The sequence below is a fragment of the Pseudorca crassidens genome, chromosome 3 (genome assembly GCF_039906515.1).
Source record: "Pseudorca crassidens isolate mPseCra1 chromosome 3, mPseCra1.hap1, whole genome shotgun sequence".
Classification (NCBI taxonomy): domain Eukaryota; kingdom Metazoa; phylum Chordata; class Mammalia; order Artiodactyla; family Delphinidae; genus Pseudorca; species Pseudorca crassidens.
In genome coordinates, this window is record NC_090298.1 from 170,962,951 (window position 1) to 170,989,019 (window position 26,069).

Here is a 26,069-nt window from a genome sequence, read left to right on the forward strand (position 1 = left end):
TGCTACGGCCTGGAGGCAATGACAGCTGGCAGAAATAAGCACACCCAGTGGTCTTGGTTTCTAAATCCCACACCAGCTAACAAAACTAGAGCTGTTTGGAGAAACGGCGGATTCCAGGACTGGCGGGAAAGTAGAAAGCGAACCTGGCATCTCGTGGTGCCAGAAAGTAAGAAGGTGCCCTATGGGGGAGGGCTAGGACGGGGTCCTGGGACCTAGTTACCCCCCTCCACCAAGCCTTCACAGATGCTGGTGGAGCATCACGGCCCCACACGGGCCCCTTCTTAACTCAAGTCAACAAACCGGGATCGGGGTCCTCCAGCTTCTCCTTCAGGCGGGGAAAGGCAGGGCGCAGAGACTCAGGGTACTTCAGGAACACCTTGTACATGATCAGCACAGCCTTCTTCCGGATGTACGGCTTGGTGTGCGACATCTGCAGGGGCAGAGGGTGTCAGTCTCCCTGCTGACACCACTGCGCCCACCCCTCCCCGGTCCTTCCCGCACCCCCTGCTCCCCCCCACTCGCCTCCCCTCCCCTCCCACACCTGCCCGCATCTCGCCTCCATCACCTGGAGGATAACCCTCTCTCCAGCTCATCTGGCTTCTGGCCTCTGAGACCGGCCTGCAGGTTTACTCCACTGCCCGCCCCCAGCCCAGGGACTACACAACAGTGTCTTGGACGGAATCGAAACCTGCCTCCCTGAGTCCATGACCCCAGCTTGCCCTCTGGAGGCTGAGACCGGCCTCCTGGACTCACTGGGGCGCACTGAGAGACAGAATGAGGGAGGGGGGCCCCAAATGGAAGGTCACGCTGGAGAGAGCCTCCACCTGTCAACACTGGCCTCAGACTCTTAGGGCCACCAAGACCTGTCCCCAGAGCAGTGCCCCTCGCCCGGGCCTCAGCCCCCTCCACACTTCTGCACTGCACCCCTGGAGCTCCTGTCCTTCTTCGGGACCATGCTCCGGCCAGGAGGGCCTCTGGTCTGCAGGTGGGCACACTCCTCACCTGTCAGGGCCCCAGGCAGCCTGGCCCTAAGGAAGCCACCCCCGCCCCCATGACCTGGCACCGAGACTCATTGTGATAGCTCACTACCGCCCCCCTGTGGACTCGTGACCGCTTTCACCTAGAGAGCTCCTCACACTTCTCGAAGAGGGCCTGAAGATCAACACTGTCGGCTTCGCAGGCCAGAGTCTCCATCTGACTCTGCCCTTGCTGCTGGGAAGCCCACCGTGTGGACGAAGGGGCGGGGCCGTGTGTGGACAAACCATTTATAGCAGGCGGTGACTGGATGCAGCCTGGGATCTAGAAGTTGCGTGTACCCAAAGCCTTCTAGACCGCGAGCCAAGACCTGACCATCTGCACAGAGAACGGGCCACGTACGGACAGAACCCTCCTGGGAGGAACATGCCACCCTTCCACGCTGCTTTATCGTGGCCGGAGAGGGGAAGCCTCCCAATCATGGAGAATCTGGCGTGCCGGCAACCCTCTGAGGGCTGTGATTTCTTTCCGTTTTTTTTTTTTTTTTTTAGGGTCAATTCCAATTTTGTTTTTATTTTTTAAATTAATTTTTATTGGAGTCGAGGATTGTGATTTCCAAGAGCACGTCCACATTTCAGAACAAAGTTCTTGCCCACCTTGGAGATCAGGGCTGGCTGGGGTTTCTGCCTTTTGGATGGACTGGGCCCCAGACAACAGATTTGCTCAGATGAAAATAAAAAGATCCCTCGCCAGAGAACCACCTGACCACGCTGCCTGCCAAGACCACTGCCATCACCACCCATGCCTCAGAACACAGCTGATGGGTCATGCGCTCACAACAGGCCATCGTCCCCAGCCAGACCCCGCCCCTCCCCAGCAGGACCATTTCAGAGGAGGTGAGGTGTGAATGCTGGGCCCCACCAAGTGATGGAAGGGGAGACAGTGACTCGGTGTCCCAGCTCATCCTGGGGACCCAGGCCGTTTCCATCCACCCAAGTGCCCTCAACGTGACATTACAACCTCGGTTTTCCAGGCACGTCAGGGAGCAAAAGCCAAGGGGGGCGGTCACGCTCCCAGACTCACCAGTGTCATGATGTCGTTGGCCAAGTCTCTGGCAAGATCTGGGGTAACAAAACAGGACAGGCCAGTCAGCGCAACGCCAGTGTCGTACTGGCTGGGGCTGCTCAGGTCCTGGAAAGGGAGGGAGAGGGTTAGAGGCAGGCGCCCACCGTGCCTCACTGGGTCCCAGCTGCGCCCGCCAGTCCTGCTCTGGGTCTGGAGACGGGCTTGGACGAGGACTCACAAGCAGCAGCCAGCTCCACGCTCTGTCACCGAGCAAGAGCCGGGACGGCTCCAAGGGGAGGGCTGTCTTGGGTCCGCCCCTCGCTCCAGGGGTGCAATGGGGCAGAGCCAGTGCCACCCATGGCTTCCCTATGGGAGAACCCAAGGGCCGAGGAAATGGTGCAGCCAGACGGGCTCTGACCGCCCAAAGGCACAGAGTGGGGGCCGCCCAGGGTGGAACCCCAGAACCTCTGCTTCCATTGGGGTGTCTCCCCTACTACAGCCAGGGGTGACTCCTCTGGGCCCCTCCCCAAAGCGGAGAGAAGCTTCCACCAGAGCTCCACCCCTCAGGGGAGCAGGAAAAGCAGCCACAGGAAGCGCACATCTGCCCTAGCCTCTGACGTCACTCGCCTGTGCTCCCGCTAAAACCGATGCGGAAGCCCCATCTCGGCACAAAGAGAGGACTCTGTTTACATAGAGAACCTCCCCAAACTTCACACATGTGGTAAAAGATACACTGAGAGACGTTTTAAGAGTTAATCTTCCAGGGACTTCCCAGGTGGTGCAGTAGTTAAGAATCCGCCTGCCAATGCAGGGGACACGGGTTCGAGCCCTGGTCTGGTAAGATCCCACATGCCACAGAGCAACTAAGCCCAGGCGCCACAACTGAGCCTGCATTCTAGAGCCCACGAGCCACAACTACTAAGCCCATGTGCCACAACTACTAAAGCCCGCACACCTAGAGCCCGTGCTCCGCAACAAGAGAGGCCACTACCATGAAAAGCCCACGCACTGCAACGAAGAGTAGCCCTGCAGCCTGCCCTGCAGCGCCCGCTTGGAGCCCCGACACCAGCCACCTGCGGGGCGACCACAACAGCTCTGCCCCGACCCTGGCGCCAGCTGTCTGAGAGCCCCGGGCCACAGGGTCCGATGCAGGGTCTGGGGTGGGAAAGGGTGCCTCTGACACCCCCTCTGACCACTTGCAGCGAAGCGGGAGACAAGAGATACTCAAAGTCCTGAGGCCAAGGAGGAGCTGACTACTCAGTGCTCTCACTGAAGAACACAGAATACCACACAGGGCCGAGAGACGCACCTGGTCCGACTCACAAGACCCAGTGGGCACAAACGCCCCCACGCTGGGAGGGGCAATCCCTCAGCAGGCGCCCCCAAAAGAGGGGAAAGGGGCTGAAAAAAGGAGTGACCGAGGGGGCAGCCCCCATCGCCAAGGGGGGAAAACCAGAGAGGAAAGCCCCGCGTGCCCCGCCGTCCCTTTTCCCATTTCCGAGGATCGCAGAAGGCTGTCCATCTGCCCGCTAACCTGCTCCCGCAGGAGGGGCCTACCTTGCGGATCTGGTTGGTGGTCAGCATGATGACGTCGGTCCCTTCGTGAAAGCACTGGGAAGCAGCGAGGTAGCCGATTCGCTGTGAGTGGAACAAATGGAGACGTCAGGGGTGACAAGGGGACTGGGCGTCCTCGGGGAAGCACCCAGCCCTCCTGAGCTTCACGCCAAGCAGCCCTGGCCGGCCCGTCACAAACCAGGAGGAGGGCACCCCTCGCCCTGTCCCAGGCGTATGGTCTCTGGAGCACAGTGTATTTCAGGGGTTGCCAAGCACGTCCTGTCGCTAACGTGTGCATCCTCACCGCCTTCTTGGCAGCGGGAGCTGCTGTTACGGCCTGACGGAGTAAGTCATCACAAGCGCCTAAACTCGGGCTGAGTGTAACCTAAAGTCACACCCGCACTTGCATGTGATACTTAAACACACGTGCAGAGCACTGGCCCAATTTTGGCAAATACGGCATTTCGTTTCTTCACCAAGAGTAACCGGCAGGCAGGACAACTGTGTCCTTCAGAAGGACGGGAACCCGCCCTCGGCAGTGACCCGTCGGCAGGACACAGCCTCAGCCGCCGCAGGGTGTGTGTTCCCAAGGAAAACTGAGCCAAGCCAGGAAAGCCACGGAACACCCCCAAATGGGCTGTGGGCACTGAAAACCGCTTTTCAGAACATTTACTAAAGCAGAAGACATGCTTATTTGTTACGATATCAAGTAAGAAGAAAACAATGTCCCAAACTGCACATGAGTAGGATCGCTGAGACGCCAAGAAAAAACGCTCAGAGGGTCCTAAGAGACACCGCGACAAATGACAAGTGGTGGCCTCTCGGGGAGACGATCAGTGTCTGCTTATTTTTTTGAAGAGTCACAAATTTAATCTGTATTATGAAACATATAACCAACCCTACAAACCCAAATTTCACTGACACTACTTAAAATGGAAAGAAAAACGTGATGCAATAGTGCTAAGACCTAACTGGACAGAAGTGGTGATGGGAATGGGTCGCTGGTGTCTGTCACTGTGTGCCCTCCCAGCATGGCCTGCGTCACAGGATGGACGCCCTCCTCCCCCAGGACCCCACCCACAGGGCTCAGGCCCCAGAGCGAGCTGGTTCCCTTCACCTTGAATGTGAACTTGGAGGCGCTCATCACTTCTATGATGTTGAAGGCGGCCCAGCTGATGTCATATCCTAGCATCTGCAGCTGCGGAGAAAAGAGGTCGATTCTCACGCACCTGCCCCAGCTCCGCACCCCCATACACTCTGGGGAGATTCATTTCTTTTTCTGACAGGTGAGTCTTCACATTTAAAACCAGAGTGACAGGTTAATAACACACTAAAATAATGCCCCTGATAAATAAACACCTGCAGTTGAAATACCAGCGTTACATGGGTTAAAATTCCCCACAAGGACCGGTAAACGGGCAGGCCGTTCATCTCCCTTCTCTGACCAGGGGAGGCCAGCATGGGGTGCCTGGCCCAGGCTCACACCCCGACCAGGGACTGCAGGGCTCCACCCACCAGGTTTCGGGGCCCAGCCCGCAGGGCAGTCGTGAAAGCAGGGACGCTCCCGCCCCTCCAGGTGGGAAAGGCCCACTGGATGGGGCCCCAGCTTGCCCTGTGCCATGTGATCCTCACGCATGCCTCGCCCTCCACCCCAAGTCAGCCCAGCGTGTGCCCCCAGGCTGACGCCTGGAGCGGATGGTGTCCATCAGTGATGGTGGGACGGATGGACAGACAGCAGGGGGATGCTGGAGCCAGACCCGGCCTGACAGAGCGAGCGGCCCGGCACTCACGTAGGTCAGCTTGCAGACGGCATTTGCTTTCACTGCAATGTTGTCTTGCTTCAGCTCTTGCTTGATTTCATCAATGCACTGAGAGATATATTTTGCCTAAAAGGAAAAAAAAATTGAAAAGTTGCAAGTGTCTGGCTAAAACCTAAAGAAGCCAGACACAAGAGGTCACACAGTGTGCAATTCCATTTAGATGAAACGTCCACAGCAGGCAACTCCAGAGAGGCAGAGGGGAGTCCTGGTTGTCAGGGGCTGGGGGAGGGGGAGAGGGAGGGTGATGGAATGCTCTGGAATTCAACAGAACTCTGTGGCTATACTAAAAACCACTGAATTACACATATTAAAGGGGTGAGCTGAATGGTATGTGAATGATAACAAGGCTGTTATCCTGAAAAGCCCTGTCAGTGCAATAAGCTGCCTGGGATCCCCCAAAGCTCTCCTCCCAAGGGGCAGGGGGCCGTGAGAGAACAGGAGTGGCCTGGGCTGATCTAGCCTGAAGCAGGCACACTGAGCTGCGGGAATTCTGCTTCCCCTACTCGTGTGTATATCTGACACTTTCTATGATGAAAAGTTTTGAAACTTAGAAAAAAAAGAGTAACCATTCCAACACAGAGCATTAAGACACGGAAAAGTTCTTAGTCCTCCAGTTTAGCCCTTTAACCAGCTGTGAACGAGAGAAACTGCAAGCCCAGAAGAGATCCCACGTCCCAGCGCCAAAGGCCCATCCCTCAGCCCGCATGGCCAGGGGCGGCAGGTCCACCTCGGTCCCACGCTGCCGTGACCGGGGAGCCCAGGAGCCCCACCCAGCACGGCCACCCACGCTGGGGGGCCCCACTGGCACCCACAGCAGGAAGGGCCTGGCCGCCCCAGGAACCGTGCCCGTTGGGCCCCTCCCGTCCACCTCCACGCGGCCCGGGTTCATTACTGGCCCGGGCAGCCATTCTCCTTCCCCACACCGCACACATCACAGAGCTGGGGCCCAGCAGGTGACAGGCCACGCCGGGGCCTCCCCCTAGGCACCCGCCACAGCGCTTCACATAACTCCACTCGTTTGACCCCCCTCCGTGCCCCCGTCCAGGTGAGCGCGCTGGTGCCTTCCAGCTCCTGCAGGGCTGGGGCTCACTGCCCATGTGCAGCGCTGCCCCCCGTGGGCAGGAGCACCCATGGGTCCCCTGGGAGGGCCCCTCGCAGGCCTCTCGCTTGCTCTGGGGCTGGCCACCCAAGAAGAGCGCCGAGGCGCCTAAAGCCTAGATAGGCCAGATGGCATGGGCGCAGGTGAGAGCCGCCGGGGGTGGGAGGGTGAACACCTCCAGCCCCTGGGACCCCCGGCTCCTCCCAGGACCAGCCACACTGGCAGGGGCACCGCAGGCTCCCCTTGGGATCCCCCTTCGCTGAGGCCCTTCTCTAGGCAGCCTCTCCCGCAGGCTTCTCAGGGCCTGTCTGACGGGGTCTGTGTGCACGCCCCACTGGCCTTATGACGGACGCTGCAGCGTGTCAGTGCTTGGCTGCGCTGCCATCATGCGTGTCCACCCACCCAGCAGCACAAGGGCTTGGATCCTTCCCACTTTCCGGCTCCCGTGATGCACACTGCCGTGGATGTGTTTATACAGGCGCCTGTGTGGACACCTTTTCGATTCTCTTCAGTTTCCTCACTACCCCAGCACCTGTACTAAAACACGGACCAAAAGGTCAGTACCGACACACGCGGTCCAGAGCGAGGAATGTGCCCCATGGGGCACAAGGCTCCACCCCCCAGAGCCGCACAGAAGTCCCATTGGCAGTCCCAGGAGAGCCTAGCCCTGCCCAGAGACGGGTCGTCACTCAGGGCTGGGAGGAGTGTGGTGCCCCGCGCTCCCGTCACCCACCAATAGTGGCATCGCCTAAACCTGCCAGGCTAGCGAGCTCAGTGACCTCGCCCAAGTGGCTGCACCCTCCTCCCATGTCACCCCAGACCACTCGTAGGCCCAGCACAGGCTCCCGGGGAAGGCGCCACCCTGAGAGCGCTCTCAGCGAGCGTCTGATGAATATTCCATGACCAAGAGTCGGACAATGGAACATGGGTCACCAGATCCTTCCAACGGGCTTCCAGTTACTAATCCCCCAGGCGCCTCAGTTCCCATCCCAGTGCACGATAACCCCTTCGTGCACCCTGGATGTGCTGTTAACGATTCAAAAGGGAAAGAACAGAGAGATGATCCCAAGCGTGGGAGAACAGGCCCAGCACACACCGCTGTGGGAGATGGTCTGCAGGTCCCAGGTGCAAACTGGTGCACGTGCACGCACACACACACGCTGGCCCCTCAACGCCCAGATGTCCGTCCGCTGGTGAACGGCCAACACGGTGCACTCTCTGCACAAATCTATTTTCTAGGTGGCCCAATGACCTCTCAGCTTTCAGGAAGCCAGGCACAGTCCACTCCTGGTAATGTGTGCGCAGCCACCGTCAGGCCACGCCTCCCACCAGCACTGTTTGGAGACAAATGTCCAGGCAGCACAGGACAGGCGAGACCGCTGGTCCTGCCCCGGCTTTGATCCTGAGAGCCACGCAGAGCAGGGAGCAGCCTGGGCAAACGCAGCTGCTGGGAAGTGAGGGGGGAATGGGGGCAGGGGGTGGCACATCCTCACGTGAACTCTGCACCCACCGCAGCACTCCAGCGGCCTCCTGCCCACTGTAGGAGAGGCTGAGCCGAACTTCCAGCCCAGACAAGCTCACTGCCCCTAAAACACATCCCCTCTCTGCAAAACCAACACTCTACTGAGAATACAACAGAATCCAGTGACTACAACATACCAGCCACAATGTCCGGTTCACAAGCCCAAATTATTCAAATTAGAAACAGGAAGGACTTCCCTGGTGGTGCAGTGGTTAAGAATCCGCCTGCCAATGCAAGGGACACCGGTTCGAGACCTGGTCCAGGAAGATCCCACGTGCCGCAGAGCAACTAAGCCCGTGTGCCACAACTACTAAGCCTGCGCTCTAGAGCCCACGAGCCACAACTACTAAAGCCCACACGCCTAGAGCCCGTGCTCCGCAACAAGAGAAACCACCACAATGAAAAGGTCATGCACCACAATGAAGAGTAGCCCCTGCTCGCCACAACCAGAGAAAAGCCCGCATGCAGCAACAAAGACCCAACACAGCCAAAAATTAATTAGTTAATTAAAATAATAATAAAAAAAGAAACAGGAAAACATAACCTAACCTATACCCAAGGAAAAAAAGAGACGGCCAATGAAGACGGGCCCTGAGGTGATCCTGGTGATGATGAACGCATTCATTTGCTGAGATTTCAACACAGCAACTGTAACCATGCTCTCATGACCAAAAAGAAAATATGCTCCTAATGAATAGAAAGAGAGGAAATCTCAGCAGAGAAAGGAAAGTGACACAAAACAACCAGATGGAAACCCTAGAAATGAAAAACAATTTCTGAGGTAGAACAGGCACTGCGTGGACTGGACGGGGAGCTGGAGCTGAGAAGAACAGGGAACAACAGGGCCCGCTCATTCTGAAGGGAGGAAAGCCAGGCAAGGCTGTGGCACACCAAAGGTGTAGCGTGTGTGCCACTGGGGTCCCAGGAGAGGAAGGACAGAGAAAATACGCGGAAACCTAACAGCTCAAACTTCCCCAGATTCGGTGAAAGACATAAACTTACAATTTCAAGAAGCCCAGCACCGCCCCCCCAAAACAGGAAATACAAAAGAAAATCACACCCACACATATCACAGGCAAACTGCTGAAAACTGAATATAAGGAGAAATTCTTCAGAGGAGCCAGAGGAGAAGGGTGTGCTGCTACAGGGGAGCAGGGGGCTGAGGGAGGTGGGAGGACTCCAGGCCCAGGGCTCTCCATCCAAGAACACCCCTCAGGAATGAAGGCACAGTAACATCCCTGCACCTCAGAGCACCCACGGGGGCCACAAATGAGCCCACAGGAAGTGGTTAACCTGCAGGAAGACCCAGCCTCAACACTAGTTTTTAGCTATAGGACAAGTGCACAGGCTCATGGTTCCTACAGGCAGGAAAAGGGAGCAATGGGTTGTAAAATATTAAAATAATGTTTCAGGAGGGTGGAGTCAAGATGGCATACTAGAAGGACGTGGAATTCGCACCTCCTCACAACTAAGAGCACCTACCAGGCACCGGTGGGGGACCACAGACACCTAAGGGGACGGGAGGAACCCCCAGCGACCGGTTGTTTCCATTATAGTTTTATTTTTCCTAATATATTTTTTAATCTCTCGAATTTTATTTTGTTTTTTATTCTTTGATATTGTACTGCTCCTTTTTTTCTTTCTTCTTCTTTTTTTTAATTTTTCTTATTGCGCCACAATGCTTGGGGAATCTTGGTTCCCAGGTGGGAGGTCGGGCCGGAGCTCCTATGGTGGGAGCTCCAAGTCCAAACCGCTGGACTAACAGAAAACCTCAGACCTCTGAGGAATATCAATCAGATATTCAATATCAATCAGAGTGAGGCCTCCCGGAGGTCCTCATCTCAGCACCAAGACCCAGCTCTATCCAACTGCCTGCAAACTCCAGTGCTGGACGTCTCAGGACAAACAATCAGTAAGACAGGAATACAGCACCAACCATCAAAAAAAAAAAAAAAGACAAAAAAATTTGTTTCAGACGAAGAAGCAAGGTAAAAACTACAAGGCCAAATAAATAAAAACAAAACAGGTAACCTACCTGAAAAAGAATTTAGAGTAATGATAGTAAAGGTGATCCAAAATCTCAGAAACAGAATGGAGAAAATACAAGAAACATTTAACAAGGATCTAGGAGAACTAAAGAGCAAACAAACGGTGATGAACAGCACAACTACTGAAATTAAAAATACTCTAGAAGGAATCAACAGCAGAACAACTGAGGCAGAAAAACAGATAAGTGAGCCAGAAGATAAAATGGTGGAAATAACTGCCAGGGAGCAGAATAAAGAAAAAAGAATGAAAAGAATTGAGGACAGTCTCAGAGACCTCTGGGACAACATTAACGCACCAACATTCGAATTACAGGGGTTCCAGAAGAAAAGAGAAAAAGAAAGGGTCTGAGAAAATATTTGAAGAGATTATAGTCAAAAACTTCCATAACATGGGAAAGGAAATAGTCAATCAAGTCCAGGAAGCACAGAGAGTAGTACCATACAGGATAAACCCAAAGAGAAACATGCTGAGAGACACATATTAATCAAAGTATCAAAGATTAAATACAAAGAAAAAATATTGAAAGCAGCAAGGGAAAAGCAACAAACAACATACAAGGGAATGCCCATAAGGTTAACAACTGATTTTTCAGCAGAAGCTCTGCAAGCCAGAAGGGAATGGCAGGACATATTTAAAGTGATGAAAGGGAAAAACCTACAACCTAGGTTATTCTACCCATCAAGGATCTCATTCAGATTTGACGGAGAAATTAAAACCTTTACAGATAAGCAAAAGTTAAGAGAATTCAGCACCACCAAACCAGCTTCACAACAAATGCTAAAGGAACTTCTCTAGGCAGGAAACACAAGAAAAGGAAAAGACATACAATAACAAACCCGAAACAATTCAGAAAATGGTAATAGGAACATACATATCAATAATTACCTTAGGGCTTCCCTGGTGGCGCAGTGGTTAAGAATCTGCTTGCCAATGCAGGGGACAGGGGTTCGAGCCCTGGTCCGGGAAGATTCCACATGCCGCGGAGCAACTAAGCCCGTGTGCTACAACTACTGAGCCTGTGCTCTAGAAACCGCGAGCCACAACTACTGAGCCCACGTGTCACAACTATTGAAGCCCGCACACCTAGAGCCTGTGCTCCACAAGAGAAGCCACTGCAATGAGAAGCCCGTGCACCGCAACGAAGAGTAGCCTCTGCTCGCCGCAACTAGAGAAAGCCTGCACTCAAAGACCCAATGCAGCCAAAAGTAAATAAATAAATTAATTAATTAAAAAAATATATCTTAAATGTAAATGGATTAAATGCTCCAACCAAAAGACACAGACTGGCTGAATGGATACAAAAACAAGACCCATATATATGCTGTCTACAAGAGACCCACTTCAGACCTAGGGACACATACAGACTGAAAGTGAGGGGATGGAAAAAGATATTCCACGCAAACAGAAATCAAAAGAAAGCTGGAGTAGCAATTCTCATATCAGACAAAATAGACTTTAAAATAAAGACTATTACAAGAGACAAGGAAGGACACTACATAATGATCAAGGGATTAATCCAAGAAAATACAACTGTAAATATTTATGCACCCAACATAGGAGCACCTCAATACATAAGGCAAATGCTAACAGCCATAAAAGGGGAAATCGACGGTAACACAATCATAGTAGGGGATTTTAACACCTCACTTTCACCAATGGACAGATAATCCAAAATGAAAATAAGTAAGGAAACACAAGCTTTAGATGACACATTAAACAAGATGGACTTAATTGATATTTATAGGACATTCCATCCAATAACAACAGAATACACTTTCTTCTCAAGTGCTCATGGAACATTCTCCAGGATAGACCATATCTTGGGTCACAAATCAAGCCTTGGTAAATTTAAAAAAATTGAAATCGTATCAAGTATCTTTTCCAACCGCAACGTTATGAGACTACATATCAATTACAGGAAAAAAACTGTAAAAAACACAAACACATGGAGGCTAAACAATACACTGCTAAATAACCAAGAGATCACTGAAGAAATCAAAGAGGAAATCAACAAATACCTCAAAACAAATGACAATGAAAACATGATGACCCAAAACCTATGGGATGCAGCCAAAGCAGTTCTAAGAGGGAAGTTTATACCAATACAATCCTACCTCAAGAAATAAGGGAAATCTCAAATAAACAACCTAAACTTACACCTAAAGCAATTAGAGAAAGAAGAACAAACAAAACCCAAAGTTAGCAGAAGGAAAGAAATAATAAAGATCAGATCAGAAATCAATGAAAAAGAAATGAACGAAACAATAGCAAAGGTCAATAAAACTAAAAGCTGGCTCTGAGAAGATAAACAAAATTGATAAACCATTAGCCACACCAAAAAAAAAAAAAAAAAAAAAAAAGGGAGGGCTTCCCTGGTGGCGCAGTTGTTGAGAGTCCGCCTGCCGATGCAGGGGACACGGGTTCGTGCCCCGGTCTGGGAAGATCCCACATGCCGCAGAGCGACTGGGCCCGGGAGCCATAGCCGCTGAGCCTGCGCATCCGGAGCCTGTGCTCCGCAACGGGAGAAGCCACAACAGTGGGAAGCCCGCATACCGCAAAAAAAAAAAAAAAAAAAAAAAAGGGAGAAGACTCAAATCAACAGAATTAGAAATGAAAAAGTAACAACTGACACTGCAGAAATACAAAGGATCATTAGAGATTACTACAAGCAACTATACGCCAATAAAATGGACAACCTGGAAGAAATGGACAAATTCTTAGAAAAGCACAACCTTCCGAGACTGAACCAGGAAGAAACAGAAAATACAAACAGACCAATCACAAGCAGTGAAATTGAAACTGTGATTAAAAATCTTCCAACAAACAAAAGCCCGGGACCAGATGGCTCCACAGGCGAATTCTATGAAACATTTAGAGAAGAGCTAATACCTATTCTTCTCAAACTCTTCCAAAATATAGCAGAGGGAGGAACACTTCCAAACTCATTCTACGAGGCCACCATCACCCTGATACCAAAACCAGACAAAGATGTCACACAAAAAAACTACAGGCCAGTATCTCTGATGAACACAGATGCAAAGATCCTCAACAAAACACTACCAAACAGAATCCAACAGCACATTAAAAGAATCATACACCATGATCAAGTGGGGTTTATGCCAGGAATGCAAGGATTCTTCAATATACCCAAATCAATCACTGTGAGACACCATATGAACAAACTGAAGGCTAAAAACCATATGATAATCTCAATAGATGCAGAAAAAGCTTTTGACAAAATTCAACACCCATTTATGATAAAAACTCTCCAGAAAGTAGGCAGAGGGAAACTACCTCAACATAATAAAGGCCATATATGACAAACCCACAGCCAACATCATTCTCAATGGTGAAAAACTGAAACCATTTCCACTAAGATCAGGAACAAGACAAGGTTGCCCACTCTCACACTATTATTCAACATAGTTTTGGAAGTTTTAGCCACAGCAGAGAAGAAAAAGAAATAAAAGGAATCCAAATTGGAAAAGAAGAAGTAAAACTGTCACTGTTTACAGATGACATGATACTATACATAGCGAATCCTAAAGATGCTACCAGAAAACTACTAGAGCTAATCAATGAATTTGGTAGAGTAGCAGGATACAAAATTAATGCACAGAAATCTCTTGCATTCCTATATACTAATGATGAAAAATCTGAAAAAGAAATTAAGGAAACACTCCCATTTACCATTGCAACAAAAAGAATAAAATACCTAGGAATAAACCTACCTAAGGAGACAAAAGACCTGTACGTAGAAAACTATGAGACACTGATGAAAGAAATTAAAGATGATACAAACAGATGGAGAGATATACCATGTTCTTGGATTGGAAGAATCAACACTACGAAAATGACTATACTACCCAAAGCAATCTACAGATTCAGTCCAATCCCTATCAACTACCAATGGCATTTTTTCACAGAACTAGAACAAAAAAACTGCACAATTTGTATGGAAACACAGAAGACCACAAATAGCCAAAACAATCTTGAGAAAGAAAAATGGAGCTGGAGGAATAAGGCTTCCTGACTTCAGACTATACTACCAAGCTACAGTAATCAAGACAGTATGGTAATGGCACAAAAACAGAAATATAGATCAATGGAAGAGGATAGAAAGCCCAGAGATAAACCCACGCACATATAGTCACCTTATCTTTGATAAAGGAGGCAAAAGTATATAATGGAGAAAAGACAGCCTCTTCAATAAGTGGTGCTGGGAAAACTGGACAGCTACATGTAAAAAAATGAAATTAGAACACTTCCTAACACCATACAGAAAAATAAACTCAAAATGGATTAAAGACCTAAATGTAAGGCCAGACACTATAAAACTCTTAGAGGAAAACATAGGCAGAACACTCTATGACATACATCACATTAAGATCCTTTTAGACCCACCTCCTAGAAAAATGGAAATAAAAACAAAAATAAACAAATGGGACCTAATGAAACTTAAAAGCTTTTGCACGGCAAAGGAAATCATAAAAAAGACGAAAAGACAACCCTCAGAATGGGAGAAAATATTTGCAAATGAAGCAACTGATAAAGGATTAATCTCCAAAATATACATGCAGCTAATGCAACTCAATATAAAAAAAAAAAATCCAAAAAATGGGCAGAAGACCTAAATAGACATTTCTCCAAAGAATATATACAGATTGCCAACAAACACATGAAAAGATGCTCAACATCACTAATCATTAGATAAAGGCAAATCAAAACTACAATGAGGGCTTCCCTGGTGGCGCAGTGGTTGAGAGTCCGCCTGCCGATGCAGGGGACACGGGTTCGTGCCCCGGTCTGGGAAGATCCCACATGCCGCGGAGCGGCTGGGCCTGTGAGCTATGGCCTCTGAGCCTGCGCGTCCGGAGCCTGTGCTCTGCAACGGGAGAGGCCACAACAGTGAGAGGCCCGCATACCAAAAAAAAAAAAAAAAAAAAAACCTACAATGAGGTATCACCTCACACCGGTCAGAATGGCCATCATCAAAAAATCTACAAACAATAAATGCTGGACAGGGTGTGGAGGAAAGGGAACCCTCTTACACTGTTGGTGGGAATGTAAATTGATACAGCCACTACAGAGAACAGTGTGGAGGTTCCTTAAGAAACTAAAAACAGAACTACCATATGACCCAGCAATCCCACTACTGGGCATATACCCTGAAAAAACCATAATTCAAAGAGTCATGTACCACAATGTTCATTGCAGCTCTATTTACAACAGTGAGGACATGGAAGCAACCTAAGTGTCCGTCAACAGATGAGTGGATAAAGAAGATGTGGCACATATATACAATGGAATATTACTCAGCCATAAAGAGAAACGAAATTGAGTTATTTGTAGTGAGGTGGATGGACCTAGAGTCTGTCATACAGCGTGAAGTAAGTCAGAAAGAGAAAAACAAATACCATATGCTAACACATATATTTGGACTCTAAAAATACAAATGGTTCTCATGAACCTAGGGCCAGGACAGGAATAAAGACGCAGATGTAGAGAATGGACTTGAGGACACAGGGAGGGGGAAGGGTAAGCTGGGATGAAGTAAGAGAGTGGCATGGACTTACATACACTACCAAATGTAAAATAGCTAGCTAGTGGGAAGCAGCCGCATAGCACAGGGAGATCAGCTCGGTGCTTTGTGACCACCTAGGGGGTGGGGTAGGGAGGGTGGGAGGGAGACGCAAGGGCGAGGGGATATGGGGATATACGTGCACATATAGCTGATTCACTTTGCTGTACGGCAGAAACTAACACATCACTGTAAAGCAATTATACTCCAACAAAGATGTTTAAATAAATAAATAAAAATGTTTCATATTCCCTTGGGAGTATTTAAATATTTATCTAAAACACAGTTACACACATGAAGTTAAAGTAAGGAACGTGGGAGAGAATGATTAGTCTTTGCAGTCTTATTTACACACAGCATTGCTAACAAAGAACTATTTACTCTCCTTTTCACAAAAAAAGAAAAAAAAATGGCCAAGGTATACAGGCATGATCTAGATCCAGGAAATTATACAGGCAGACCTCAGAGATATTGTAGGGAGGGTTTCAGACCACCTCAATACAGTGAATATCACAGTAAAGCAAGTCACACGTAAAAGTTACGTTTACGCTGTTCCATAGTCTGCCAGGTATGCAGTAGCATTATGTCTAAAAAAACAACATACACGCCTTAATTAAAATCACTTTATTGCTAAAAAAGGCTAACCATCATCTGAGCCTTCAGCGAGCCATCTTTTTTTTTTGGGGGGGGGGCGGGGGAGGGGGCAGGATCTGAGTTCCCTGACCAGGTATTGAACCTGTGCCCTCAGCAGTGAAAGCGCCAAGTCGTCCTAACCACTGGACCGCCAGGGAATTCCTAGCGAGTCAATCTTTTTGCTGGTGGCGGGTCCTGCCCCCATGCTGTGGACGGGGCGGCCGTGGCCATTTCTTAAAATAAGACAATGAAGTCTGCCGTATCGGTGGCCTCTTCCTCTCACGAACGGTTTCCCCGTGGCGTCTGATACTGTTTGACGGCATTTTACCCGCAGTAGAACGTCCTTCACAGTTCGAGTCAATGCTCTCAAACCCTTTATCAACTAAGTTATGTAATATTCTAAATGCTTTGTTGTCATTTCAACAATCGATTATGTCACGTCTTACGTGGGCGAGGTTCGTGGAGTCCCAAAACAACAGCAAGAGTTAACATCAGAGATCACAGACTACAGATCATCATCATGTAATAATGAGATAGTTTGAAAACTTGTGAGAATTACCAAAATGTGACACAGAGGAAGTGAGCAAATGCTGTTGGAAAAATGGCGGCGACACGCATGCTCCCTGCAGGGTCGCCACAGACCTTCCATTCGTGATAAACGTAGTATCTGCAAAGCACAACGAAGGGAAGTGCAAAAAAATAAGGCCTGTCTGTACCAAAAACATGAAATAGAAATATTTTAAGATCTAAAGTATAAATAGCTAACACATATAACTGACACTGTTTTCAAAAAAAGAAGTTGGAGATGCAAGCATGACGAAATTCTCAAACACCTTGGCCTGTTCTGAGCAGGGTCACACTTCACCACAGAGCAAATAGTACTGAAATGGATGTGTGATTCAGAATTTACCAGAGAACAAAGGATACAACCTTCCCTCATATATGAACCCGGCAGCTATAATAAAACAGCCACTTCAATACTGCCTGCTCAGCAGAGTTCCCTGGGACACTTAAAAATCCCCAGGATCCCCAGGCCCTCCCAGAGGAGTGGAGTCAAACCTCGAGGGCTGAGGCCCAGAGAAGCTGCCGTTGACCCGGAGGTGCTGGCAGGCTGCAAAACCATGCAGCTGGACCCTGGACTCCTCTTTTAGACTTCTTTTTTAAAGAGATTTAGGTTCACAGCAAAACTGACTGGGAGGCAGAGGTTTCCCACCCCCCGCCCCACGTGTGCACAGCGTCCCCACTAGCAGTATCCCCCACCAGTGCGACGTGTGTTACAACCGATGAACCTACACGGACACGTCGTTATCACCCAGGAGCCACAGCTGACGGAGGTTCACTAGTTTGTGGGTTTGCACACACATACACTGACCCGCATCCACCGTTACGGTGTCACACGGCGTAGTTTCACTGCCCTAAAACCCCTCTGTGCTCCGCCCATTCATCCCTCCTCTCCCCAATCCCCTCACCATTGATCCTTCCCCCCCTTCCAGAGTTCTGCCTTTTCCAGAATGTCCCAGAGTTGGAATCACAGTGTGTAGCCTTTACAGACTGGCTTCTTCCTCTCGGTCATGTGCGTTTAAGGTTCCTGCGTGTCTTCCGTGGTTTGATGGCTTTCTCCTTAGCTCTGAGGGACACTGCATCGTCTGGATGCTCTGTCCACAACCTGGGCGACATTATCTCTGCTGCCTCGTCCCCTGCCGTCTCCCAGAGGTGCTCTCTGGATCGTCCCAACATGCCGGTCCTGCCACCACCCACAGCTGCCCCGGCTCGGGACCCAGAGCCCCAGCACCCTGCTCTCATGAGCACCAGCACCAGCAGTGCTCAGACCTTTGGGAGCTTGGACGGGTTGAGACCACCACCGCCGCCGCCAGAGATGGGTGTAAGGACAGCAGCATTTCCAGGGCATGCCAGTGTCAGACCAGAAACATTTCAGAAGTCGTTATGATACATGACCAGGGAGGGCTCTCCCCGTTATTCCATCCACCTTGCCAAGAACAACCCAGCTGCCATCTACAACCATTGCTTCCACAAGAAAATATTAACATTTTAACCCAGAAACGTAGGCGAGTCAGCGTCGAGACGAGAGAACTTCTCCTGACGAGATGCAAGCAGGACCCACAAGGAGGGCACTGTCCTGTGCTCACCTGGCTGGGCATGGGCGCCGACGCCTCTGCAGCCGGAAGAGTCAGGCCTCCTGTAGAAGCCCGAGCTGAGGCCCACCTGGGGTCAGGACCCTTCACCATCCCAGCAACAAACACAGCCAGGGCACGGCACTGAGGAGTTCAACGGACAGAGGCCAGACAGCCCATCCGGACCACTGCCACCCCATCCACCCCACGAGCCCCTCGTCCCCGCGCTCAGCCCCCGGCACCCCACGCAGGCACGTCAAGCAGCTCCTGACGGCCAATCATGGCCCTTCTCGTCACCTAGTCGCCCTCGGCTCGGACTGGAGCCCCACCTCGGCAGAGACAGAAGCAGATGGGTGGGGGCTGGGGGAGGGGAAATGGGGACCGTAGAGTGGGCACGGCATCTCTGGTGGGGTGACAGAAATGTAAAGGTAGGTCGTGCTGACGGCTGCGCGTTTTTGTAAACACACTAAAACCTTCACAGAATTTCACACTTCAAGCAGGTGCATGCTAAGCTATATAAACCATACTGTCTCAATAAAGCCACAAGAGAAAAACCACTTCGGTGCCACCAGAATGGAAAGACGTTATTCAGCGACACGTGACCCGACGGGCCTGTGCCTCTGGTTCTGCAAATGCTCACAGCACTAGTCTACACCAGAGCGGCGACCCTCCTCCCTGCAGGGCGACAGCGGCCCGGAGACCCGGCCCAGCAGTGGCCTCCAGGGCCCGGGTCATTCAAGTGGAGGAGGAAGAGACCCTCAGCGCCGGGGTCCCCCGGCAGTGGACGGCAACGGTGGCGCCAGGACTCACCCTGAGCCTCCGCACCCAAGTAAGCGCTGGGGTCGACAAGACCAGATCAGAGGATTCGTGGCGGCACTCTGGGGAGGCCGAGCTTTCGGAGACAGCGAGGGAGGCACGCCCGTCCTGCCTGTGCCCACCGCGGACCCGGGCACAGCCGGGGGGGCCGGGACTCGGCCATGGGGCCGCAGCCAAATCTCAGGCTTCCCGACCTTCGAATCCCACCCCGTCCCCCCAGCAGAGCTCCCAGCGCAAAGGCTCTCAGCTCTGCGGCCGTGCCCCCAGGGGACACCGGGCCACACCTGGGACGTCCTTGGTCCTCAGATTGGAGGGTCTGGCAGGCAGTGCGTGGGGCCAGGGCGGCTGCTCCACACCCCAGCGCCCAGGACGGCCACCCCCCAGGGGATGAGCAGGCCCCAGAGTCCACGGTGCCAAGGGGGCACCCCAGCATCGAGCCTACTTAGGTCACCATTCCTTCCTTGTTTTTTTTTTTGTTTGTTTAATACTTCTGGCCACACCGCGCACAGCTTGTGGGATCTTAGTTCCCTGAACAGGGATTGAACCCACACCCTCAACAGTGAAAACGCGGAGTCCTAACCACTGCACCGCAAGAAATTCCCCCCTCCTGCTTTTCAACCTCCTGGAATTGTTATGCAAATGGAATTCCCGAGGGCTGGTGACCCGCACAGACACAGCCCACTACAGACTTGGTCCTCACAACTGCCACCGCCCACAGCCTGGCCACCCACTGCGCCCAGGGCCCGGACTGTGTGCCCTGTGAATAACTCCTCCAAGTCAGGGAGAGCTGAGAGCCTTATGCTGGGAGCTCTGCTGCGGGGACGGGCTGGGGGTCGAAGGCTGGGAAGCTTGAGGCTTGACTGCAACCCTGCGGCCGATCCGTGGCCGAGTCCCGGGACCCCCAGCTGTGCCCGGGTCCTCGGTGGGCACAGGCAGGACGGGCGTGCCCCCCTCACTTTCTCCCGAAGCTTGGCCTCCCCAGAGTGCCGCCACAAATCCTCCATTCTGGTCTTGTCGGGCACCAGCGCCCAGACTCCCAGCGCAAAGGCTGGGAGGGTCAGGCAGACGGCGTCACGAAGGCTGCAGATGGCACTAAGCCGAGGAAAGAGTAAAGGCAGGCGAGGCCCCGGCGGCTGCTGCTGGGAACGGGAGCCACAGGAGCGCTTCTAGTGGTCGCGACGCTGCCCTGGAGGCCAAGGCTGCTCCTGCCCATGCTGCTGCAGTGACTGCCCTCCCACGCAGGGCGCTTCATCAAATGCCCCAGGCGGGAAACAACCCAGAGGTCCGGCAACAGTCCGAAGGATGTTCCGAAGGATAAATCAACCACAGCAGACCCCTGCCGGCGACCAAAGCGAACAAGCCACCGTGGCCCTTCCCCGCAGCAGCGAGCGACAGAGGCGGCCACTGACACCAGCCTGCAAGCAGAAGTAAGCGAGACGTTCAGGGACATTTAAGGGACAAAACTATAAGCAAGGCAAGGAAATTACCCTCAGAGAACTTAGGATAATTATCATATGATACTTAAGCTGTACGAATGTGCATTATATACTTCACAACTAACAAGAGTTTGAAAAAAACACACAAATCTAGGAGACTCACCCTGTGGGCTGTCTAGGAAACCTCCCCGTTTCCCTTCACTCTGACATCCAGCGCGGGTGTCCCGCACAATGACCGACTCCCTGACACCAGCTGGGTGTCCCAAAACTCAGTTCGGATCTGACCCTCTCTGCTCGGCATCAGCGCAGACCCCACAGGCTGAGGGCTCCGTCACAGGTCTGTCCCCACCTCACACACCCGCCAGCTGTAAACCAGAGTTCCCATGACCCGCTTCTCCGCAGGGAAGCACTTACTCGTTCGTGTTTTCCAGTTTATCACACGGTGTGAGAGGCACGACAAAGGATACAGATGAACAGCTGGACGAAGAGGCAGAGAGGGTGGGGTTCAGAGGGTCAGGAGGCAGAGCTTCTGTCCTCGTGGCACTGGGGGGCGCCACCATCCTGGCACATGGATGCTTTCACAAACCGAGAACCTCCCTGAGCCTCATACTTTAGATTTTTATGGAGGCTTCATCATGCAGGCATGATCCATCATTAACTCCACCTGCAGCCCCTCTCCCCTCTCCGAAGGATTGGCGGGCGAGCGGGTATGAAGCTTCAAACCACGGCCTGGTCTTTCTGGTGACCCGTCCCACCCAGGAGCCCACCCCGGATCATCTCATTAGAACAAAAGACACTCCTATCACCCAGGAAACCCCAAGGGATTCAGCAGCTCAGTGTCGGGAACCGGGGGCAGCGACCGAATATCCCAACAAGGATGCCCCTAGTGCCTCTGTTGCTTAGTAAACGACAAAAGCTCCAGGAGCTCTGCGACAGGAGCAGGGACAAAGGCCATCTTATCTCACAATAGCACAGCGTCCAACAACACAATGACAACACAGGGGACAAGGGACGCCTGGATGAAGGGCCAGCATTAGGGAATTCTGGGAAATTTTCCTTTATCAATTTGGGTCAGGGGTTCTCGTCTGGGCAATCCCACCCCCCCAGGGGACACTGGGCCACGTCTGGGGAAACTGTGGTTGTCAAGACTGGGCATGGCCTGGTATCAGATGGGCGGGGCCAGAGATGCTGCTCCACACCCCAGAGCGCCCAGGCCAGCCCCCCTCAGAGGAATGACCCAGCCCTGATGTGGGCAGTGCCGAGGGGGAGAGACCCTGACTTAGGGTAACAACCCATTTACTAAACGTCCTATCTTCACTCTCCTCAGAAGCTGTTAAAAGGAATCTTACAGAAATAGCTTAAAAGCACCAAGTGCTTAGCCGTGCCAGACATAACACGTGCTTTCGTCACTGTCCTCGGAGCGAGGACCAGCCCCACACACACCTCACAGCCCGAGGAGCCCCACACAACTCGGCACAAGGATGAACCCCAGGAAATTGCCATTTTTGCGGTTAGAAGCACTAGAATATCAGCACCTCACACAGTTCCATCTTAATCCCAGATTATATCCAATTTCAAAATATCTCTCTACAGTCACCCCTTGGTATCTGTGGGGGATTGGTTCCAGGACCCCCGAAGACACCGAAATCCTCAGACACTCAAGTCCCTTGTATAAAATGGCACAGACTTGCATACAACGTGCACACAGCCCCCGGTACACTTTAAATCATCTCTAGATGACTTACAATACCTGATACGCTGCAAGTGCCGTGTAAATGGTTGCCTGCGTTCAGCAAATTCAAGTCGTGTTTTTTGAAACTTTCTGGAAATTTTTTTTTGGAAATATTTTTTAAATGTGTTTAATGTATGTAACAGCACATATATGATGTATGCTTTTAAAAAAATATTTACTTATTTATTTATTTGGCTGTGCTAGGTGTTCGTTGCAACACGTGGGATCTTCGTTGCTTCGTGCGGGATCCTAGTTCCCTGACCAGGGATCGAACCCAGGCCCCCTGCGTTGGGAGCATGGAGTCCTAACCACTGGACCACCGGGGAAGACCCGAAACTTTCTGGAATTTTTAAAAAAAAAACTTCCAATCCACAACTGGCAAATACAGAACCTGCAGATACACAGAGCCGACCACACACAGTTAAAACTGAATTTTTTAAAGTTCAGAAACTTCGGGACTTCCCTGGTGGTCCAGTGGTTGAGAATTCGCCTTCCAACGCAGGGGATGCAGGTTCGATCCTTGGTCGGGGAACTAAAATCCGACATGCCACGGGGCAACTAAGCCCATGCGCCGTAACCACTGAGCCCGTGCACCGCGACGAAGACCCAACGCAGACAAAAAAAATAAACAAAATTTTAAAAATTTTAAAACAAATAAATAAAAACAAAGTTCAGGGGACTTCCCCGGTGGTGCAGTGGATAGGACTCTGTGCTCCCAATGCAGGGGGCCTGGGTTCAATCCCTGGTCAGATCCCACACGCATGCCGCAACTAAGAGTTCACATGCCACAACTAAGAAGCCTGTGTGCTGCAACTAAGACCCAGTGCAACCAAATAAATATTTAAAAAGCAAATAAATAAATTAAAAATAAAGTTCAGAAACTTCAGTTAAGTGGGTCGGAAATTTTTAGACCCAAGAGAAAACGCTCAGACACCACCCAAACCCTGGCTGATACTGCTGAGCGTCGCCTGATGGAATAAGCTGTGGCACCAAACAGAAAACATGGAACCCACCTCAACGCCACTGGGGGGCAGGGTACATAGACTGCAGTGCCCCACGTGGAACCCACACTCGTGAGGGCGAAGCCCTCAGGAGCACTTGGCGTGCGTGGACAGCACTCAGGAAGGCTAACAGGCAAGACCAGGACAGAATCTTAACAGACAGAACCTCCCTCAATTTCTACACACAGAAAAAATTCTCAAATTGATTTCTGGGGAGAAGAATGTTACCTTTTGACTTAATAAACGCTAAGCTCGTTACAAAAAGTTACGGGTATAGTTTAAAAGACTGAAAGAAAAACCCTTCCCCAAAACATGAAAAGTACTCGTAAGAATGAAACGTTAAAAAGTCATTTGTTTTTTCCTAGTCATACCCAAGTTTTGGAAGCAAGGACATTCGCAAGTGAATTTCCACCTACCTGCTAACATTACCTGTACTGTATCTTAGGGACTGAAACAAACTCAAGCATCCAAGAAACAGGTGAATTAGCCCACTGTTTCTCAAACTTCTTTGACTCATTGGAAAACATATATTTTCCATGGTAACCCAACTCACAGGCATACATACACTTAGTATCATAAACTGAAACAAAAGTTTCAAAAAACAAGTTACTCCACCAGTGATCCGGATTTCCTAGTTTCTTCTTTTGGGGGCTCACAGAAGCCTGCATTCTGTCACTTGCTGCACCCTCACAGGCGCTCAGCAAGGTGGAGAGGTGGCTGTCACCCCCACTTCAAAACATCAGGGGGCTCTCCCCAGGTCACCCAAAGAGACCCAAGAACCAGGATGTGGGTCTCCCAAAGTCAAACACTAAACCACGCTGCCTTTCCACATGGCTTTTAAAGTCACCGATGACCCTCACTTCTGTGGTGCCGCACAGAAGTTTTAAGCTAAAATCTATTACTTTGGGGACTTCCCTGGTGGTCCAGTGGTAAAGAATCTGCCTTACAATGCAGGGAACACGGGTTCAATCCCTGGCCGAGGAACTAAGATCTCACATGCCGCAGGGCAACTAAGCCCACACGCCTCAACTAGAGCCCCCGTGCCACAAACTACAGAGCCCACGCACTCTGGAACCTGCGCACCACAACTACAGAGCCCACGCGCCGCAACTAGAGAGAAGCCCATGCACCACAACGAAAATCCCGCACACTGCAACTAAGACCCGACGCAGCCAAAAATAAATTAAATAAATAAATAAAAAATAAATAAGTAAATCCTTAAAAAAGAAATCTGTTACTTTGACGGGAAACTATACTGCTGCCAGAAGTCTTCCCTGGAATGTGTGGGGCGGGGCGGGGTAGAAGGGAAGAAGTCATCTTGGAGCTAGAAGAGTCACCCCACAGCCACCTGCTGTGCTCCAGAACATCTGGAACCAGTAATGACCCTCCAGATCACAACTCTTCTGATGAGGAAACCTCCACATCCCGACGCCACGTCTGTGGGAATCGCCAACAGGCTAAGGGCAGTATTCGCGTGGAACCTTGCCTTGAGGACTCCCAGCACCAGCACCTCCACCACCAAAACCCCATTTAGTAGGCTCCGAGCCTGTGGGGACAGCGCCATCAATCCCAAATGAATAGAGCACAGCCCAGGGTACTACCAGTGATGACTGGCACACGCCGTAAAAAGCAGACCCCCCTAACTGCATTGTGCATCTCTCTACTGGAAAGACCCCTCGGCCCCTCCTCAGAATCCCGGAACAGACTGCTCAGTAACATCCACTAACCAAGGCGGGAAAATCAGGAGGCCAACTGGCACAGAAAAGGAAATCTAAGGGTGCAGACACCTTCCAAATTCACTTAACCATGCTTAGTATCTAAAATGCAGTCCAGGGCTTCCCTGGTGGCTCAGTGGTTAAGAATCCGCCTGCCAATGCAGGGGACACAGGCTCCATCCCTGGTCCAGGAAGATCCCACATGCCGCGGAGCAACTAAGCCCATGAGCCACAACTACTGAGCCCGCGTGCCACAACTACTGAAGCCTGCGTGCCTAGAGCCCGTGCTCGGCAACAAGAGAAGCCACCGCAGTGACAAGCCCGTGCACCGCAACGAAGAGTAGCCCCCGCTCGGCGCATCTAGAGAAAGCCCGCGCACAGCAACGAAGACCCAACGCAGCCAAAAAGAAATAAAATAAATAAATATTTAAAAAATTGAAATAAAATAAAACAAAATGCAGGCCAACCAGTACTCTTTCAACTCAAAGAGAAACTGAAAATCAGACCAAGAGTTCCCTACACTTGTAACCAACGCAGCTGGCCAGAGCTTCCAACGTGATTTAAAACCCAAGTGTAGCCAGAGAAGAGAAGGAGTGACAGAAATGAACCAAAACAATCTAATTACATTTCAGCGAGGTCACACCCATTCTGAGAAAGTGCAACAAAGAGGCAAGGAACTCAGGCTCTCAGCTGAAGGACAGAGCCCAGGGCCCTTGGTGCCTCCCAGCAAATTCCTTAACTTCTCTGCACCTTCCTCCGGGTACTGCTGGGCTTCCCGGGAGCCACTGTGAGGGCCGGCGGGGTGTAATCTGGTAGTGGGACCTGCACAATGTCTAACAGTTGCTCTCCATCGGGCAGCCTCACTCTCCAGCCAGGAAAAGGGGACCTTCTCCAACACCCCATTGTGTAAGTGCAGGCTTGGGCGTCCATTCATGGAAG

General features: G+C 51.1%; 1 protein-coding gene across 5 annotated transcripts in view; it reads right to left on the reverse strand.

The window, feature by feature from the left end:
- AP3D1 (adaptor related protein complex 3 subunit delta 1) overlaps positions 1 to 26,069 on the reverse strand; it is a 44,993-nt gene that overhangs the window by 17,930 nt on the left and 994 nt on the right. For all 5 annotated transcript variants that reach the window (XM_067734376.1, XM_067734375.1, XM_067734373.1 and 2 more), the window contains exons 2-6: positions 5,385 to 5,480; positions 4,712 to 4,792; positions 3,598 to 3,678; positions 2,059 to 2,166; positions 301 to 430 (exon numbers count right to left, since the gene is read on the reverse strand). In XM_067734376.1, coding sequence (XP_067590477.1) covers positions 301 to 430; positions 2,059 to 2,166; positions 3,598 to 3,678; positions 4,712 to 4,792; positions 5,385 to 5,480 — 496 coding nt within the window. The remainder of the gene's footprint in view (positions 1 to 300; positions 431 to 2,058; positions 2,167 to 3,597; positions 3,679 to 4,711; positions 4,793 to 5,384; positions 5,481 to 26,069) is intronic.